At 44.9% G+C, this 21,476-nt stretch overlaps 1 protein-coding gene across 12 annotated transcripts in view; it reads right to left on the bottom strand.

Moving 5' to 3' along the window:
- The window catches only part of CADPS (calcium dependent secretion activator), a 374,844-nt gene that overhangs the window by 178,311 nt on the left and 175,057 nt on the right, over positions 1 to 21,476 (bottom strand). For all 12 annotated transcript variants that reach the window (XM_040454550.1, XM_040454556.1, XM_040454553.1 and 9 more), the window contains exons 6-7: positions 17,804 to 17,915; positions 9,171 to 9,310 (exon numbers count right to left, since the gene is read on the bottom strand). In XM_040454550.1, coding sequence (XP_040310484.1) covers positions 9,171 to 9,310; positions 17,804 to 17,915 — 252 coding nt within the window. The remainder of the gene's footprint in view (positions 1 to 9,170; positions 9,311 to 17,803; positions 17,916 to 21,476) is intronic.

Below are 21,476 nucleotides of genomic sequence, written 5' to 3'. Positions count from 1 at the left end.
GACCAGGACTGAGGCCATGGCAGTGGTTAGATGGCTGGTAAGTACATCAGCCCTGAGGCCAACATGGTCAGCTCCACTGTTGATTTGATTCCCCCCCAGCCGCCATCCACTGTCCTGGCCAGTGCTCTCAATCTTCTCAAAATAATGTATTCACATATTCATGGCAGACATTGACATCAAAAGGAGGTGTGGCCAGGGCTAAAGAGGAAGAGGGTTCACTGGACCGTAACTGTTAGCATTATTGTCTTCCGGTTCTCATTATGATGGTTACTCTGAGATGCTGGGCAAGGCACTTAACTGTCTGGTGCCCTGGAAAAGGGAATGGTTCTTCTCCTGAAGGGTTGTTGTGGGGATTAAATGAGAGGATTCTTGTGAAATAGGAGCACGAGGCACAGCAGAAAGTAAATACACAATAAATGTCAGCCTTATTATAAACTATCTCTGTGTACAGAGCAAAGTGCATCATTACTAGTAGTAAATAATAGCTAAATATGTGAAAAGAAATCTCCTCGGACATATGGACATAGGAAAACAGATGAAATGAAAATCATATGAAGAAAGTGGGTGAAAACATTTGTATTTGTAGTAATGACGGGCAAGGTTATAACAGTCTCCTACTTTTCTGGAATTATATCTGGCAGCTACTGCCCATTTTCTTTTTCCCCTTTACTTGAACTCACATAGAGAAATTCAGAACAGTTAACACAGACACTACATTCGAAGTTTGTAATTTTTTTAACACTTTTTTTTTTAAATGTTTATTTACTTTTGAGAGAACGAGAGAGCGAGACGGAGTGTGAGCAGGGGAGGGGCAGAGAGGGAGACACAGAATCCGAAGCAGGCTCCCGGCTCCGAGCTGTCAGCACAGAGCCCGATGCGGGGCTTAAACCCATGAACCATGAGATCATGACCTGAGCCGAAGTCGGACGCTCAACCTACTGAGCCACCCAGGTGCCGTTGAAACTTATCATTTTAGGTGATGGAAATGAAAGCAGGAAAAGGAATTCACTAAAAGCCACAGAATATAACTCACACTGAAGCATAATAAAATACTAGCTACTGCTTGATGAAGTTTTACTAGTATGCTGTGCTGTCTCAGGCACTTTACTCAAATTTACTGTACCTACCCGGAGGGGGTAAGGCCTGGAGTCTGGAGCCGTGTCGCCTTGGTGCATGGACCCGACACAAAGTACATGCTTATGGTTAGCTACTTCATTACATTATTATTCCTATTTTACAGGTGAGGGATCTGCACTCCAAGTAACCAGCTCAGGATTCCACAGCTGGTGAACGGAACAGCCAGAACTGAAACCCGGAATAGTCTGGTTCTAGAGTACCCTTTTCACTGCACTATTCTTTGCTCCATTTTAGACGAAGGACTTAGGTTTCTTTTTTTTTTTTTATTTTTTTTATTTTTTTAAGTTTCTTTATTTATTTTGAGACAGAGAGAGAGAGAGAGACAGAGAAATACAGAGAATTTATTTCTGTGTAAATAAATAGGGGGGAGAGGCAGAGGAGATGAGAGAGAGAGAATTCCAAGCAGGGTCCGCACTGTCAGCGCAGAGCCTGGCATGGGGCTCGAACTCACAAATCTTGAGATCATGACCTGAGCCGAAATCAAGAATCAGCTGCTTATCGGACTGAGCCACCCAGGCGCCCCCATGAACTTTTGTTTCTTTCCTGAAATGAGAACACGAATTGCTATTCCAATCGGACTTTTCCGGTGAAAGCCTTCTGAATGGGAAAGCTGAGTGGCATCGGAGAAAAAATCAACAATCCTCCTTTGCAAAGTATCAGTTGGTTTGCGTGAAGGAGGGGCTTTCCCTCGGAGGTTTTCCTCAGAATTTATTGCTAATTTGGCACATACCAGAAGGTGTCAAAACCGAGAAAAACTGAGGGCTGCACTGTATCATTTCTGTCTAGTCAGCTCCGGCTCTGTATTCTCTTAGGCTGAAACGCGCTCAGGAGACAGGACGCAAAGTACCTGCAGCAGATGGGAGTTCTGTCATTGCAGATGCACTGGTGGCCTTCCCCTCAAGCTCCTCACACTACAGACAGATCTATCTGCATGGGCATTAGTGGCCCTCGACTCTCTCTTTGGGCCATCGGGATGGTGGCAATCTGGATTTACAAATAAATCAGCGTTCCAGAGTCGGGAGCCAAAGTTTAGCCTGGTGGTTGTATCTCAGACTCGGGGTGGAGACACCTGTGTGGGAGTTTGAACCCTGCCACCAAGTGCCCTTTGGCTTAGCTGCCTGTGCCTCCGTTTCCTCAGCTGTAACATGGGGACAGTGTGCCAAGTTGTTGTGGGGGCTGATGGGGACCATGCACGGTGAGTGCTTAGCACAGACTGGCGCATAGTAAGTGCTCGGTGACGTTAGGTAATATTGTGGCTTGTCATTATCCTTAGCAGTAGCAGTGGCCGTAGTAGAAATCGTAGTCTTAGTAGAAAGACATCCCTTTCAGTTTCATTCTATGAGAGGCCAGAGTGAACTACAAACGACAAAACGGAGGAAAGAGAAAGATGCTCTTGGGTCTTCCATGGCCCCCGGGCTCCAGCATCCCTGGGTCTTGGGACTACTTGGCAGGGCAGCACCCATGGTGATGCTTGTAACTTGTCACTTGTATAAAAAATGGGACGGTCTTCCTTCCTCTGATGCTTGTGAGTGGCGATGAATTAGTAACTCAGTTCTATTTATTAAACATCCCCTGGGCTTAGCACTAGGTGTACGCATGGTGGGTGATCCACAGCTATTCATGGGGAAATGTTTTATTGTATGTCTTCTCCCAGGATGCCTGGGGAGGAGCAGCCAGGGCAGGGAGAAGAGTACGGGCTCCCCTCAGGACCTCGGCCGGAATCACTTGCCCCTGGACCCCTTACGAAGGGGTAAGGATGGCCGAGAGGGACATGGAGACCAAGGATAGGTTGAGGTTTCAGTTTGGCAGGCTGTGGAGCCAGAAATTACGCGTCCGACTTTGGCTCAGGTCATGATCTCACAGCTGGTGAGTCTGAGCCCCGCGTCAGGCTCTGGGCTGACAGCTCGGAGCCTGGAGCCTGCTTCGGATTCTGTGTCTCCTTCTCTCCGCCCTTCCCCACTTTGTGCTCTGTCTCTCTGTCTGTCTCTCTCTCTCTCAAAAATAAATAAATGTTAAAAAATTGAAAAAAAAAAAAAAGAGAAGTCACATTAAGACAAAACCAAGATTCTTTCTGGAGGCATCTCTCCCTTCCTTGGAGAGTGAGTGAGAGCATGGAGGGTGCAAAGACTCCAGATGCCTGAGGCTTCTTGCCACAGCCCAGCAGGAAGATGCATGGACTGGGGAGAAGCACCATAAATGAATGATAGCAAACACTGGTAAGAATAACCTCCACCACCAGCTGTTCCACAGTTGTAGCCCTTACCACGTATCAGACCCTGTTCTAAATCCTTTACATGTAGTAACTCATTTAATTTCTCACAACCTTATGAGGCAAAACTATTGTGACTTTATGCCGAGCAAAATGAGGTCCACAGAGGTTAAGCAACTTGCCTACAGCTAGTAAGTGGTTACTGCCAAGGATTATATCCTAAGTAATTGACCTAATTGGCATTTACAGACAATAATACAACAAAGAACATAAAACAGAATCATAAAAATATTCAGTTAGTCCAAAAGAAGGCAAAGAAAAAAAAAAAGGAAAAAAAGAAAAAAGAGGAAAAAGGAACAAAGATCAGAGAGAACAAACAGAAAAAAAGCAAGATGACAAATAGCAATTTTTTTAGTGTATGTTTATTTTTGAGAGAGAGAGAGTGTGCGCACACACGAGTGGGGGAGGAGGAGAGAGAGAGGGAGGCACAGAATCTGAAGCAGGCTCCAGGCTCCCAGGTGTCGGCACAGAAGCCAGTGCAGGCTCAAACCCATGAACCACAAGATGATAACCTGAGCCAAGGACAGACACTTTACCAACTGAGCCACCCAGGTGTCCCAACAAACAGCAATTTAATTTAAACCTAACTATATCAATAATCACAATAAATACAAATAGGCTAAATATTCCAATTCAAAGGCAGAGATCTTCAGATTGAATTCAAAAGGCTAGAGCCAAATCCATGCTGCATACAAGAAATGCACTTTGACTCTAATGGCATAAATTAAAAATAAAAGGATGGAAAAGATTTACCATGCTAACATTAGTCTTTAAAAAAAATATTTTTTTTAACGTTTATTTATTTTTGAGACAGAGAGAGACAGAGCATGAACAGGGAAGGGGCAGAAAGAGAGGGAGACACAGAATCTGAAACGGGCTCCAGGCTCTGAGCTGTCAGCACAGAGCCCGATGTGGGGCTCGAACTCACGGACCGTGAGATCATGACCTGAGCCAAAGTCGGGCGCTTAACCGGCTGAGCCACCCAGGAGCCCCTAACATTAGTCTTTTAAAAAGCTGGAGGGGGGGGCTGTATTACTGTCACACAAAGTAAATTTCAGGGCAAAGAATATTACGAGGGATAAAGAACAGTTCAAATGATAAAGGGGTCAATTAATCAAGAAGTTACAATAACCTTAAATGTTTATGCGTCTCATACTGGAGCTTGAAAATAAATGAGACAAACATGGACAGAATTGTAAGAGGAAACAAATCCACAATTATAGTCACAGATTACAATACTTCTCTCTCAATAATTGATAGAAAATCAGGAAGTATTTAGAAGATTTCAACAACACTATCAGCCAACTTGATTTAATCGGCATTTACAGAAAATAAGCCAACGAAGGAGATAAAATGGGACCCTAGAAATATTTAATTAGGTCAGTCATGGCAGTCTTGTTTGAGAGTCTACACCAATCTGAGCAGTGTCTTGGAGACTTACAGGGAAGAGAGAGGAATGTGATAGTTGGAAGAACAAGACGTCTAAAGCAACAGCACAGCTAAGAAAATGGAAGAGGAACGGGGATTTTAAGAAGCATGGCTGAGACATATAAACTGTATCCCTTGCAAGTTCTGTTAAAGCATAACAGGAAAATCAGATTTGCTGTAAATTACTCCAGGTTGGGGCACAGCAGTTCACTGAATGAAACCAAAATGGAATCAGGGGAGCTCTCTATTTCATTCAAGTTTGGGTCCTCCATTTAAGGTCGACCCAGAAGGAATAATGTAATTCTAGACACAGCTCCAATGCTTACTCTCACTTGGACAAGACTGTTCACCACCCCCACGTCTGTTTCCCATATATGTAAAGTGGGAATTCATTCATTCACTTACTCATTTATGCAACAATTAGATTAATTTATTGGGCTTTTACTACCTGGTAGGCCCTGTAATAGCTACTTTGAACAAGGGAGACAAAGGTCCCTGATGACAAGGAACTCAGAGTCTAATGGGGAAGAGAGACGACAAACTAATAAACAAAGAAATATGTGATGTGTGAGTTGATGATGAGTGCTCTGCTGAAAATAAAGCAGAGTAAGAAAGAGAGAAGACACAGGTGGGCCAGGCATTCTGACATTCTGACATGGCACACAGACATGCAGAAATCAGGGTGAACCAGGTGGAAAGTTGGGTGGGGGAGAAGAGGCATCCAAGGCAAAAGGCATCCAAGGGAAAGGTGGGGCCGAGGGCCCTGAGGTGGGGGTGCACGTGGAGGTGGGGAGGAGCAAGGAGGCCACTGTGGCTGGAAGCGTGATCAAGGTCATATAGGTAGTGGAGTTTTTATCAGATAGGGCCTCGTAGCCATGGTAACAACACTGGCTTTGACTGTGAGATGGGGAATCATTGGAGGTTTTCCAGCATTTGAGTGGCAGGATCTGACTTGTGTGTTAAAAAAATTACTCCGGCTTCATGTTGGGAGACAGACTACAGGGAAGGAAGGACAGCAGGAGGGGGGCTGCTTAATCAGTAAAGGCACAAGTGAGGGAGTTAAGGGTTCAAGGCTTGGATCCAAATGGTGATATGGTAGTGGTGAGGAGAGGCTGAACTCTGGATTTCTCTCAAAGGTACAGTGAATAGAATTTGCTGATGGATGACATGAGGGGATGAAAGTGAAAGAGAAATGTCAAAGATGACCCCAAGATTCTTGGTCCGAGCCACCTGGGTGAAGGGAGAGGCCATTTATTAAGATGGGAGGATAATGATACGTAGTCCTTGTGAGGCTGTTTCAGGGAAGAAATGAGAACATGCGTGTGAATGCACTTGCTGAACTTGAAAACACCATATGGATGTAAAATATGAAAAATAACTCTCTGAGGAGCTGCTTATTGTCAAATAGGCCCAGATACTCAGGTCTTAAGGCCCCAAAATAGTGTTGACTTTCTCACTAACATTTTTCTGCTCAATAAGGAAAGTTATTCTGAATGTCCCAGTCTACCAACAAGGACTAATTTACAGTAATTCTGATTTTTCCTTTTATGTTTTAATAAACATTAAAGTAGATAAAATTTATAACCTCAGCCATGCTTCTTGAAAATTCCTTTCTCGGGGCGCCTGGGTGGCGCAGTCGGTTAAGCGTCCGACTTCAGCCAGGTCACGATCTCGCGGTCCGTGAGTTCGAGCCCCACGTCGGGCTCTGGGCTGATGGCTCAGAGCCTGGAGCCTGTTTCCGATTCTGTGTCTCCCTCTCTCTCTGCCCCTCCCCCGTTCATGCTCTGTCTCTCTCTGTCCCACAAATAAATAAACGTTGAAAAAAAAATTAAAAAAAAAAAAAAAGAAAATTCCTTTCTCTCTACCATTCTTTAAGCTGTAACACTATTCTGATATTTCTTTCCTTCCCTACACAATGGGGCTCGAGAAAGCTTTTTTTACGTTTAAATGGAAAAAAAATTGTAGTCCATAAGAAACTCTTTTAATTTCCTTGGGTCATCCCTTGTGGGACTAATTTTGTCCACCCCTGATTTAGGCCACAATGGGTCTCTGGCAGTGTTGTTAAGAAAGCTATTGCCTATTTTTCAGGGCTACTTTAGGCTTTCCTAGTATATTTCTTGGCAGATGGGTAATTTTTACATGGGAGTCTAGAAACACGAAATAACTGTGGAAACTGTCAGAAGTTGAGTTACATATTTCTTCTGTCATCTGCAGGGTCAAGATAGCTTGGAATGTCTCAATAATTTTACAAATGAACCAAAAGAAAAAAATTTACTGAATTCAAATCAGTTAGTTCAGTTCCCAGCAGCGTAAATGAAGAGAATGTGGGAGATGGGAGTGTGTCCCCTGGGGAAATTACTCGGTATGTAAAGTTTGCTGTGGGAATTAAATAAGGGAGTGCTTGTGAAACTCCATACTAGGTGGGGTGAGCTGCTGATCCTATAAGGAAGTTTTTTTTAAAAAACTGAACTTTTGAGGACAGATACATCCAATCCTATTTTTGTTGTCTCTCTCTTCAGCCTGTCCCACCCTCCTCATTTCTCTCTCTCTCTCTCTCTCTCTCTTTCCCTTGCTCACTCTATCCTGCTCATGCTCCTGTTCCTTTAGCAAATAGTTACTGAGCATTTATGAGCAAGTATTTTTGCAAAAGATGAAGAATGTTTTCCTGTATGCTATAAAGACCTAACAGAATTCTCTGACCCTTTGTCTCGCAACTGGGATGTTTACATCAAGGGGGGGGAAATTCCACTTAACATTTGGAATAGATGCCAGGGGTATGATCAGAAGGAGGAAAAGGCGACTTCACAACCATTTCATGACACATCTTCATGAGATGCTAACGTAACTGGGGAGAAGCTAGCTGCCCTTCATCATGATGGTGGAAAAAAGACGAAATGTGTAGCAAGGGTCTGGCTCACTCTCCCACAACTGTCCACTGGCCGCAGGCAGAACAGCTGTGGCAAAATCCCATCTCAGGCTCTGGGAACAGCTTGGTCTCAGGATAATGCTATCCAAATTCTTCAAATCCGTGCCAGAGCTCAAGGGCAGTACGGGGTCTCCAGCTTGTTGGGAAACCTTTTCTTTCTCTGGGGTTCCCCATGCCTGACTCCCTCTGGTGCCCTGACTGGGAGGTACCTATCTTTTCTTGAAACCTTGAGCTTTCCATGTTCCTTGGAATACCAAGGCACTAACTCCCTACAACATCATTCTTTACTTCCTGATCACATGCTGCTGTGGTCTGCTCATGTGCTGGGGTGTGTACTTCCTGTCCTAACCGCTCTCTCCTGGACCTCTTTAAATGCTTCTATTTGAATGTGTCTTACTCACTGGCTAGTCCCTGGGTTTGGGTTTTTGTAGCCCCTAAATCTCTAGCACTGTAGAGCACTAAACCTCTAGAATTATAATCAATTCTCAGTTTTCATTTCCATTTTATGACTTTAAACCATCTCATGAATGCATACACCCCAAAGGGAATTAATGAGATGTTTCTAGAGGAGCTAAGCAGAATGATAGCCTGTGGCAAACGGTACCCGCAGAATAATTGAAAAACAATCCATTCCCTTCTGTTGGTTAGACATTCCCCTCTTCAGTGATATGGCCCAACTCCTTTCTAAGTGCTCACATTTACTGAGAGAGTGGTGTCCAAGCAGTTTAATTGAATAAACCATGGCATTACCCAGTTGTCAATGAAGATTTCCTGTACAAATCATTGGTTTGATCTGTGAAATGAAACTTATTTCGTTTATTCTTTTTATGCTACTTGAAATAACTGCTCATGCCTCTCAACCTTAAGAACTGAAAATGATCATATATTTCCTATGTTTTGGTCATTTTTTTAAAGGACTTCGCTGAACACTACACTCTAACACTGATTTAACGTTAATTGTTTGAAAGTCGCCTATAGCACCTGCTCATGTCTCTTGGACGTGGTTGTTAAAGAAGGTGAGAGAGGATGAATCATAGAGTCTGAAAGATCTAGATGCCACTGAAAGGTACACAAAGCCAATGAAACCTCCTAAACCAGAATCACTTAGCATGCTTGAATTGCACTGGAAATCCTATTAGAAAAAAAGAAGGAAATCAATCTATTTTGACAGCACAAATGCACATCCAGTAATCATAAGAATTGAGGTTTGTAGTAAATATAAAAATCAAGAAGTTTTACAAAAGTTTTATAAAAACTGAAGTTTATAGTAAATATAAAAACCAAGAATCTCTCATGAATCCTTTATATTTCCTTCCATGCAGTTCTCTGAAGATCAGCTTTTCTTTTTAAAATTTTTAAGAAACGGATAAAAACCTCTCCCAAACTACCACTTGGAGAAGAAACACTTACCCAGAATGCTTCATGTTTTGAGGCTTATCCATTCGGACAGCAAGTTTGATTTTGAGGTCTTGATCGGGGCAGTTTTTGGAGACTGTCATTTTGTGCCACTCTGACTGTTTGGGGCTGTTTGGGGTAGGGTGGAGAATAACCTGTAGGCGAAAAGGACATCCATGTTAGCCAGAAAGCGGAGACACTGTTACAGGCGTGTTGTTTTCAACGAGAAACTCTGCTGCTGAGAAGCTGCGCGTCTTGCCCAGCTCCCAGGGAGGCGTTTAAATGAAACAGAGGCTTGGCCACAGGACTGCAATTCAAGGCTTCATCTACCAACCGTGGCTGCCTCGTGCCAAGCAGAGACCAGCCAGCGGGCAGAAATGGTGTTCTCCTGTTCTCCTCTCTCTCCCTGTCTAATTCAGGAAAAGTAACGATCATGATTTCGGTCACTCTGCTTGTGCATCTTTCTGAAATTTCGAAGTCCCAAAGCAACCCAGGACAGAGACTCAGGCTCATCATCCATATAAGAAGGCGGATGTATGAAAGAAAGACATGAGAGATTACACAGTAGAGTACCTCTCGTCCGCTCATTTTTCGCTCCTCAGGATTCCTTCCCCTGTCTCAGGAGGAGGAAATCTCTCAAAGGCCATGGGGAATGCGGAAGGGACTTTATGGGATGGATGAGAAATGAGAGGCCTAGGGAAGGGAGGGCTCTGGCTGACAGTCACGCATTTACATAGACGGTCACACCCATGGGGCATCTCCTCAGGTAACAAACACCGAAATCTGTCCGGGTTTGAAAGGATGCCCACACAGCAGGAAGGATGGGCTCTCAGAAAGCGTCTTTTTGACCCTGCGCTGCCGAGTTGGGGCTCCAATGTGAGGTTCTGTCTCAGAGGCTGCAAGTGAGGCAATGAGCGGATAACTCGGGACATCCGCCTCTTCATTTTGTGACCGGAGTTGTCAGGAGCCACGTGGGGTCTGAAGAACACGCACTGGGGCAGGAGTGGAATATCTGGAAAATCCCCTGGACTGAGGGAACAGGAACTAAATGCAGGCGCGACAAAAGCTGGGCCTGCTAAGATGTGCTTTTGTGGTGGCCGCGGGCCCCGATTTGTTGCCTGCTGCTCTGGCTCTGTTTTCAAAGCATCTCCTTTCTCTGGGTGCAGGGGGAGGCCGCCTCTCTACTGGGCTTCTTTCACCTCTGCAGGGGGAGGGGAGGGGTTCGGAGGCTTGGAGGCGGACCCTGCGGCCTTCCAGAGGCTGCCAGCCTCACTGCCCTCATGCGCCCGGCTGGCATGTAGAGGGTGGGAGCATATGGCTTCCCGTGAGGCGGCACAACAGGAGCTCGGGGCAGAGCGAGCCGGTGTGGCAGAAAAGCAGAATCGGCCCGCTCTGATAGGCCTCGTTGGTGCTGAATTTTCACCCCTTCTCCCTCGGGGCCTGACCCCTCCCCGCACCCCCCCCCCCCATTAAATTCCCTGACTCTGATGAAAGAAAATTCATCCATTTTTGCTAAACACAGAATTTGAGTTTTCCCAATGTCTTATGTATGGCATGATGGAAATACCAGGGCTGATTTTTCAGACCAGAGGCTGCTCAAGTTTTTCTGACCATGCCCTGTGCCCATAAAATATACTGAGCAAATAGCCCAATACCTGTAAATATATTGCGACCAATATAAAAATATATCACCATCAATATATAAATATATAAAATATCATTATATATCTATGTAAGTTATATAACTAGATATCATTGTATTTATACTTTATGTTTACATTATATACATTTACTTTGTATTAATATATTAGCTTATTACATATATCATAAAATACACACAAATATAGAAGTCTTAAAAATGAGCTACGGATAAAAACTATATATATATATATATATATATATATATATATATATATATACACACACATATATATATATATACACATATATATATATATTTTTTTTTTTCCCCCTTAAGTTTATTTTGAGAAAGAGATAGCATGAGTGGGGGAGGGGCAAAGAGCGAGGGGGAGACACGGAATCCCAAGCAGGCTCTGTGTGGTCAAAGCACAGAGCCCAACGTGGGGCTGGAACTCACAAAACCGTGAGATCAAGGCCTGAGCCGAAATCAAGAATCAGATGCTCCACCGACTGAGCCACCCAGGTGTCCCAAAAACTGTATTCTTACATGTCTCGCTAATTGTGGCGGCTTGGAACTATTATTAGCTATATTTTAAGGTATCATATATATTTAGGGCAAGGCTCATTGTTAATGATACTAGATGTAAGTCTGCAGTTCACGTAGTCTTTTGTTTTTTTTAATTTATTTGTTTATTTTTGGAGAGAGAGAGAGAGAGAGAGAGAGAGGGAGGGAGAGAGGGAGAAAGAGAAAGAGTGAGCATGAGCAGGGGAGGGGCAGAGAAAGGAGACAGAGAATCCCAGCAGGCTCTGTGCTGTCAGAGCCTGACATGGGGCTCGATCTCACCACCCTGAGATCTCGACCTGAGCTGAAACCAAGAGTCAGACGCACAACTGACTGACCCACCCCGGCGCCCCAAGCAGTTCAAGTAGTCTTGTAAATAATTTCAGAACATCTTGCCTGACACCTGATCTTATCTGATTACACGGGCAATGACTTTATCTCATGATGTGGGTGACAGAGGTCCTGCTCAGTAAGGCGATGTCAGCTCCACCATTTTTTTTGTGTTTTTTTTTTTTTTTTTTTTTTTGCCAGGCTTGCAATAGTAGTATCTTAAGATTATAGCACTTTTTGGGGTGCCCGGGTGGCTCAGTTGGTTTAGCGTCCGATTTCCGCTCAGGTCATGATCTCACGGTTTGTGAGTTTGAGCCCCGCTCAGAGCCTGAAGCCTGCTTCAGATTCTGTGTCTCCCTCTCTCTCTGCCCCTCCCCCGTTCATGCTCTGTCTCTGTCTCAAAAAATAAATAAATGTTAAAAAAAAAAAAAAGATTACAGCACTTTGTAGTAATCTTTTTTAGACCATTTGTTCATTTTGTGAGGGTTGCTTTAGTTAAAATTGTTTCGTAAAATGTATAAATTCATGTAACTGGTGCCAGAAGAGTATAATATGTCGTAGGATGCTGAAGGCAAGTACGTCAAGATGCCACTGGGGGTGCGGGTGGGGGTGCACCTCTCCCTCCCCTCAAGAGAACGCCCGTCCCTATAGGTCACTCCATATCCTGTTCCGTTTCCGGGGACCCCAGCATTTGGGAGATGGAGGGAGGTGCCGCCCTTCCTAGGGAAGCTGACCCTCTCTCCTGAGCCAGTCTGGCCTGAGAGGTGAAAGGGGTGATGTGCTGGGAAGCAAGGAAGGGGAGGGGGCTGGGAAGAGAAAGCCCAGCCAGGGCCAGAACAGCAGCAGGCAAGCCCCCGAGCCTCCTTCTGCTCCTGCCCGCTTGGCAAAATCAAAGCAGGAGCCTCGCTCTGGGCGCCCGGAGCTCGTTAACAGGACTTCCACCATATGGATTCTGGGCGTGTTTCCCACCGGCAATATGGCGTCCATTCGCCGACACGAATGACCACAGCTCATTACTGGCCGCTCCACAAAGACTTCCTCCGTGTGGTGGCTCCCCGGGGAGACTTCCTCTCCAGGGTGGATGGAGAGGTGAGGTCACTGCTGTTCTTCTCCATCTTCCCCCCCCCCACCCCACCATGTGCCGACGGGTCGACGTCTCCTTTGTATGTGTCAGCCCTGCTGAATTATTAGGGTCCTCCTGGGTGCACGTGAGCCCTGAGCAGTCCAGACACCTCATCTGGACATTCCAGGATGCTAATCAAGCACTTTGTCATCTCAGCCGAGGCCCATGTGTGCTGCGCTTTGATGTGGTGATGCCGATGTGGGAACACAACCCACTCTGTGCAGTAAGCAGCATGCCGGCCAGCCCCAGCTTCTCTTAGTTACCTGGCGGCACAGTCAGGTCCTTGGGGGGGGGGGGGGCGGTTTTAACCCTGAGCCTTTTCCTGGCTGATCGTCTCCAAGCTTCAGCCTGTACATCCTTCCCTACCTCCGTATCCACTTGACCTGACCCCAGGAAGGCATCCCTGACCCTCAGACTGGATTGTGTCCCCTAGCTATGCACTTCCCAGGTGTTCTTCCTCTAGCAGAGCACTTACCACATTGCAGTATAATTTCTGGTTTGTTTTTTTTTAATGTTTATTTATTTTTGAGAGAGAGAGATCATGAGTGGAGAAGGGGCAGAGAGAGAGAGGGAGACACAGAATCTGAAGCAGGCTCCAGGCTCCGAGCTGTCAGCACAGAGCCCAACGCGGGGCTCGAACTCACGAACCGCGAGATCATGACCTGAGTCGAAGTCGGATGCTCAACCGACTGAGCCACCCAGGCACCCCTATAATTTCTGTTTTTTTAGATCTATATCCCTTATGTTCTTTTGAAGCTAAAGATTTTTGCCTGTCATTAGTCCTGTTTGCTCTCTGCATGCCACAAATGATGGGACACCATGGGCTCACAATCATATCCAGTGAATGGAAGTTTGATAATATTACAGGGTTGGCAAGGGTGCAGAGGAACCCTCACTTTTGCCTTTTGTGGAAGTATCAATTGGCGTATACTCTTTAAGGGACAATTTGGTAGAATCTGTCAAAATTCAGATTTCATTCAGCAAAATATTTTCTGAGAAACCATCCTACGCATATACACACATATGCACAAAGAAATAAATTTAAGGTTATTCACGGAAGCATTGCTTATACAGCCAAAGACTGGAAATAATCTAAGTATGTTATGATACATCTATACCTGGAATATTACACAGCTATGAAACAGGAAGCAAGTCAGTATGGGCTGACGTGAACTAATCTCTAAATACACTGATATTTCAAGCAAAGTACAAAACAGTATGTATACAGTAATTTCCTGCTGTTCGTTCATTCATTCGTTCTTTCTTTTTTAGAGGGATATGTACACATATGCTTGTATATGCTATGCTTATACAGGCATAGAACACTAGGGGAAGAATACACAATAAATTGAAAACAAGGCTTTTCCCTGGAGAAGATACTAGGGCAAGGTGGGAACAATCACTCATTGTCACTATTATCCATTAACTTCTTTTTTTACAATGCATGAATTTTTTTTCAATTAAAAAGGTCGATGAAAAGTAAAACATAATGAATACGGCACAAACTAAATGTTGTTGAATGAATGAATGAATGAATGAATGAATGAATGTAGCACTGGGATTTCAAATGTGGCTGTGTCCTGCTAAGCCTGGGAGCAATTAAAGCATAGAAACACTCCCCCAGGGGTACAAGGAATTGCTTCACTTAAAAAAAGAAAGCAGTCATCACCAGTTGCGGCCTGTGGAGGTGCTTCCAGAGGAGGGCACCCCAGCTGGCACATGGACCTGGCTGGCCAGTTCCACGGCAACTGGTAGAAAGTGTCTCCGGTAGGAAGAGTCAGTTCATATCTAGGGGAACATCTATGGGGCTGGAGAAGAGAATGAGTTCTTAAGAAATGAATAACTACAGGGTTGTGGCAAGCTCGTGGCATTCATCAAAGCAGCAGAGCCCAGGGTTTTATTTCTGCACAGGGACGATGTGATACAGTGGGAATGGTCCTGGAGATGAGTCAACATCATTCCTGGCAAGTTACTTACCTCCTCTGGGCCCCAGCGGACTCATCCGTACAAGATGAGTAATAACTCATCAGGGTTATTATCGGTGAGATAATATAGCATGCTATAACAGGGTTATAGCATCGGTGAGAGACTGCAGAGCCTCGGGGCAGTGCCCTGGTCACTGGCAAATGTACAGGGCATGGGAACCAACCAACTGAGTGGGTCTAGGGAAGCTTCCTGCCTTCTGTGGGAATCTGTTTTCTCTTCTATAAAACAAAAGGTTTGACTAGCCCAGTGGGTTTAACTTTTCTGAGTGGAAACAGCTTTGAGAAATTGGTGAATGCTTTGGACTGGCAAGTCCAGAAAAATGTACATATGCCCCCTCGCTACCTCAACATTTGCAAACAATTTCATGGGGTTCCTGGATTCCAGGGAACCTTCTGTGGACTCAAGTTGAGCATTCCTGGACTTGTCTCTCCGAATACTAATATTCTGGTCTAAATCCTAGTAATACGATTCCAGGTCAGCTGTATAGATGAAAGCCAGATTAAGGAAGCAGGCAAAAAAGGAAGAAAAAAGAAAGCACACTTAATGTATTCTTGCTGGCGTTGTTAGAAGTGTGTGCCTGTGTGCTAGTCTCGACGTATTCTCTCATTTTTCCATAGATGACACATCAGAGGGTTAGAGAGGTTGAAAGTTTTGGCTGAAGTCATACAGTTTTCAGAAGGGATTATGTAATCAACCAGTACGAAGTGAAATGTATTGGGAGTCTCTGTGCCGGCCTCTGGGTATATAGGGTAGTGAACAAAATAGTTTAGGCTTCTATGCCCACGGGGTTTTCATCATCCAGTAGGGGAGACAGAAGCCAACATTTCTGTAAATTCTTCTCTCTTTCTCTCCTTGGCGAGAAGTTTAGTAGAGAGGGGGCTGAGGCAGTGAATGAAGGAAGATGGGCAGTCAGGAAAAGTCTCTTAGGAGGAGAAGGCATTGATGCAAGGAAGGAGGCAGCCTTTTGAAGAGCTGTGGACAGTGGGGAGAGCGTTCCACTCAGGGAGAAAGCCCTCTGATGCAGGAAAGAATGGTTTATGTAGCAGACTGAAATTTGGCCAACGAAGCTGGGACATAGTGGATAAGGGGAAAGGTAGTCACAACTGAGGCCGAGGAAGTAGGCAGAAGCCCAATCACATGAATCCTTGTAGGCTATACTACAGAGTTCAGGTTTTTCTTATAAGCAGTATGGGGTGATGGAAGCATTTTAAGCTAGCAAATCTAACTTACGTCCTGAAAATACAGGCTGTTTGGTGTCGAGTCAATAACTGGGAAGTAAGAAGAAATGTCTCTATTATCTCAGGGGTGCTCAAAGGGATTGGTACCACCCTTTGGGATGTTTCAGCAATTTGGGGGACATTTTTGGTTGACCAAACGGTGCTGGGCTCTGTTGGTATTGAATGGGTGGGGCCTGGGGATTCGACATGCCATACGATGAATGAGATATTCCTCCCCGGGGAGGAATTGTCCTGAATCTCACCTAACTTCTAAATATTCCCACTGGATACGAATGGAGGTGGAAAAGCCTGTCTATAATTAATTGAGTCCAGATCTTAAATCTTTCGTTTACATAGTGTTAAAAAGAAAACCAGAGGCCCAAAGTGGTGTCACTTAGACCTTATTCCCAAACCGGTGCTCAGTACGTAATCTACCTGCAGTTCCAACCTCCCCCAGAAATGTAGGCCTAACATGTCAGTCAGGAATTTTCCAATCAGCACCCATGCGTCTGCCCTCTCCATCCTCCTGCAAAGAAAGATGGGGTAATTTGCGAGATAAGACCCCTCACTTTCACCCTGAAGGAAAGCCACCTTGCCTAAAACAATCCTTTTCTTTTGCTAATAATTTTCTTGCCCCATTGGCACATCTCTTCGGAGCCCCCTCTACTTGCAGTCGGGATGGAATGCTGCCTTATCCACGAATCATTACCAATGAGAACTTTAATCTTTGCTCAGCTGAATTTCTGTAATTTGGAACAATATACACGCAAAGTAATTTTGGCACTTTTCCAGGGAAACCGAGGAAACTTTGTTTCCTTGGTTGATGGTTTCAGGAAATCAGTTCACTGATATGTAAGTTGTTCAGCTTCCACCCTCCACGGCGGATTTTGTGACTGTCACCTGCCTAGTGATTCTCCATATGGGAACAAGGAAAGCATTCCTTCTGTAGGTCTTCTAGTGCAATGGTCCCTGAATCGCTACATTTTTGAAATTATTTTATTATTATTATTTTTAAGATTTTATTTTAAATAATCTCTACACCCTATGTGGGGTTCGAACTTACAACCCTGAGATCAAGAGTCACATGCTCTACCAGCTGAGCCAGCCAGGCACCCTGAAGTTATTTTATTATTAATTCCCTTTTATTTCTCTTTTATATTATGTCACTGTATTGATTTGTAAATTGTCAGGTGGTTAGGTTGTTAAATTGTCTGAGGGGCGCCTGGGTGGCTCAGTCCATTGAGCATCCGACTTCGGCTCAGGTCATGATCTCACGGCTCACGGCTGGTGAGTTCAAGCCCCGTGTCGGCTCTGTGCTGACAGCTCAGAGCCTGGATCCCGCTTCGGATTCTGTGTCTCCCTCTGTCTCTGTTCCTCCCCCACTTGCACTCTGTCTCGCTCTCTCTCAAAAATAAAGACAGACTAAAAAAGAGAAAAACTTAAAAGTAAATAAATAAATAAATAGTCTGAGAGTTTCACTTCAAGACAGAAGGGGCATTACAAATCTCTGCTCTAACGGGTGTCTGGGTCTGAGGGTGTTGAGAACGCCTGCTCTGTCTTCTACAATGTGCCCTCCTGGTAGCCCAGATTTAAAGAGGGGAAACTGAGGCTCGGAGAGGTTGAGGGACTGGCCCAGGATCACAAAACCGACGGAGAGTACAGCCCGGGACTCAAACCTGAAACCAAACCTTTCAGGACTTGGCAGTGCTATCCCATGGGACCGGGGGACACGGCTCTCTGGAGCAACGTGTGACGGGGAGCGTAGCAACGTGTGATGGGGAGCGCTTACCCGTCCGAGCTCCTTGTCCTCCAAGGCCAGGACCCCTGTGCTCTCTGTGAACAGCTTCACCTTCACAGCGGGCAGTGCATGAGTTGTTGAGAAGTCGCCCTGGGTGCCCCAGCTGCAAAAAGAATCAGAGAGGTCAGTGCGGAGACCTCTGCCTTGACAATGCTACACTCAGCTGCCTTCTTCCTGCGTAGGGGGAACGCAGGGTTAACCCGAGGCAGCACTGGCTGTCGCATCCCCCCTCCCCCTCACCTCTGCTCCAAAGCAGTGACAGAGGAATTGTGACAGAGTGACAAAAAGTGTTAATTAACTTGTTAGGCAAATGCAAGACAGATGCTCAGAAAGTTGCCACCGGTCTTCACAGAGCTCTACAAGGAATCACTTGGAAATCGCATGAAATCGAGTTGTGGAGAACTTTTCCCATGCGTTTGCAGATACTCACAAACTATTTCAGGGTAACCACCAACACTTCCTTGCATCCTTTGAATCCCTAGTTCTTGGAAACAGTCTTAGAATTTGAGACCAGGCTTCATTTGGACAAAGCCAACACCTGACTTTAAAATGGGGGGAGGTGGGGGACCCCATTTCTTCTGGCATTCAAAGATGAGTTGTATAGAGGGATGGATGAAGCTCGAAGAGGAGCGGAAGGTAGAAGAAGTGGGAAATGACCTTTCCCACTGGTCTGTGGGAATCTGAGTCTTAAGATCTCTTCAGAGGAGAGCCTGGCTTACCTAGCGTCTGGGTAGGGTGCCAGACTGGGCTGACAGGAACTGCTGATGGACCCTCAGATGTGGCCTTTTCATCTACTCCTCACTGTTCTCACAGAGCCACACCATCCATTCTGCACCTGAAATCACTGCGATCTTCCAGAAGTGTTTACTGGACTGCACTGAGCGCCTGCCCTAAAGCCTTCCGTGGCACCTATTCCATTGCACTCAGGGTGCAATCCAGACCTCGGGGTGCAGCCTCCCACTCATCTGCTCCAGTGTCATGGGCCTCCTGATGGCACCACCTCAGGGCTGTGGCAGGCATGGTTCCCTCTGTTGGCAATGCTTCCCCCCACCTGGCTACCTCTTCAGAGTTCTGCTTCAAAAACACTTGCCCAGAGAACACATCCCTCAGTCTCCCAGTCTAAATTTGGTCCAGAGTTAAGCTCTCTGGGAGGTACTGTTTAATTTTCTGTCCTAGCAATCACTGGATTGGTAATTATTTATTTTTGTGCAATTGTTCAATAGCTGAATCCTCTGGGTGTTTGTTTGCTTATATGCATACCTACTACTTAGCATAGTACTTACACATAGAAGACACCTAAGAAATATTTGTTGAAAGAATAAGTGATGCCAATTATACACTCTTTTACAGAACCAGGAGACAGGAATAGATACAGTTTTGCATAGAGATTTTTTTCACTTTGCCTTATATGATGGCCAATTTCCATAATGGAGAAGATTCATTAAAATATTATTATTACTTTTAAGTTTATTTATGCATTTTGAGAGAAAAGAGAAAGACAGAGTGCACACATGTGAGCAGGGGAGGGGCAGAGAGAGAGGAGAGAGAGAATCCCAAGCAGGCTCCCAGCTGTCAGCACAGAGCCCGATGCAGGGCTCAACCTCACAAACCGTGAGATCATGATCTGAGCCAAAATCAACAGTCGAAGGCTTACGCAACTGAGCCACTCAGGCGTGCCTAAAATATTATTTTTTAATGACTCTGTAATATAACACCTTTTAGATATGTCATAATTGATTTATTTAACCAATGTTCTGTTATTGACACTGGGCTGGACATTACTTTTTTATTTCATCTTTGATTATTTCCTTGGCATAGAGAGCTAGATGGGTGTAAGGGATGCTCCTCTTAGAATGCTTCCAGAATTGTGCTCATCAACCAAACTTTCAAGTCTTGGGACACCGATTCCCAAAACGCTTTCCCCAAAAGTGGCAACCATCCTCCCACCGTCTGGGAATGAGTGCAAATCACAGTGCCTCTTGCCTTCATGGGGCCCCTATTCACTTCCTCTTCTGGCTTACTTTGTCATTGCTGTTTTCATGGGTACTCCTTTAACTAATAGCAGCCTTGAATATTTTACTTGGTGGTGGTTGTTTGTATTTCTTCTTTTGTTTCTGATGGGAATGACTTCTAGTCTCCATGTTGCACTCAAATAAACCCTGTTAACGCAAGGACATAAGGAATCTAGAGAAAGCGGACAAGACAGTGCCAGAAAAATGGAAGTCAAGGGGAACCCAGATGGGGACCCAAGGGCACAAAAGTCGCTGAGGAAGCACACTAGTCACGACAGAGAAAGGGAGAAGACATGTGAAAGGAGAGGCGACAGAACAAGAGGCAACAGGTTGCAAACACAACAGTGCAATGTTAGACGTACAGATAGAAGTTCTGAATTTTGGTCATCAGCAGCGGGAAGCAATCTCCTAAGACAGGGAAGGTATGTACTAGCAAAGGCAACACAACAGGGCGTAGGGTTTGAATCAGACACCCTTAGTTCAAATCCTGGTTAATCACGTATGAACTGGAGGACTTGGGGCAAGTCACGAATGTCCCTGAACCTCAGTGTGCTCAGCTATAAAACAGCCTCATTTCACAGAGTAGTTAAATAGTAAAGATAAATAAAAGTAGGGGTGCCTGGGTGGCTCATTTGGTTAAGCGTCCGACTCTTGGTTTTGGCTCAGGTCATGATCTCATGGTTCATGGGCGTGAGGACTGCATTGGGTTCCACGCTGATAGCAAGGGTTCTACTTGGGATTTTTTTCTCTCCCTTTCTCTCTGCCCCTCCCCTGCTCACACATATTCATGCTCACTCTCTCTCTCTCTCTCTAAAAAAAAAAAAAAAAAAACACCTAAAAAAAGATAAATAAAAGTAAGGATTAAAAAAAAAAAGTAACTAGCAGGCTTGAAACAGCATGAGAACCCAACAGATTTTGGCTACATTCCCTTCCCAATTAGGATATGTAAGATATATTCTAGTAACATGATGATCACTTTTGTGTTATCGATTCGACACATATTTATTAAGAATGTACTAAGTGTCCAACCCTGTGCTGGGCAAACAAGATAGACATTGACCTTCCTACTATACAAGGTAAGCAGTAAAACAGTTATCATCATCCCCATTTCACAGATGAGAAAACTGTGAGGAAACTCAAGATCTTGCCCATTTTATTCCAGTGAATTTTGACCAAGCTGGCTGGAACCCATATCTCTTAATTGCCATGTTATAGCTTTCACTGCTATTACTGCCATAATTATCAATAACAAGCATTATTAATAATTAGCAATATTGGCAAAAAACACAATCACTAATTTATTATTTGTGCTTAATTGTGCTATAAATCTCTTTGGGCATTTATCATGATTGGTCACAGAGATGAAGAAGATTCCTCCTGGAAACCAAAAGAGTTCTGGAATGAGATGCATTAATACCAAGCCACAGTGAGGCCTTGATCTCAGGGCCCCGGGGGTCCCACGCACTCTATCCCTATGATACCGTTGCTGGGACTGGTTTGTAGGGCTTTTCTGGCCTGCTCAGCGGGCACTAAGTCAGTTGGCCTGCAACCCTGCAGCTGTCCAAGGATGCTCTCAGCTCATTGAATGTTCAGCATGACTCAAAGTGTGGGACAGAGTGAGGCCTACAAGACCCTGTCAAGCTGGATGAATT

Source organism: Herpailurus yagouaroundi, unplaced genomic scaffold, assembly GCF_014898765.1.
Source record: "Herpailurus yagouaroundi ecotype Mexico unplaced genomic scaffold, PumYag 213, whole genome shotgun sequence".
Lineage (NCBI taxonomy): Eukaryota > Metazoa > Chordata > Mammalia > Carnivora > Felidae > Herpailurus > Herpailurus yagouaroundi.
This window is presented reverse-complemented; position numbering and strand designations above follow the sequence as displayed.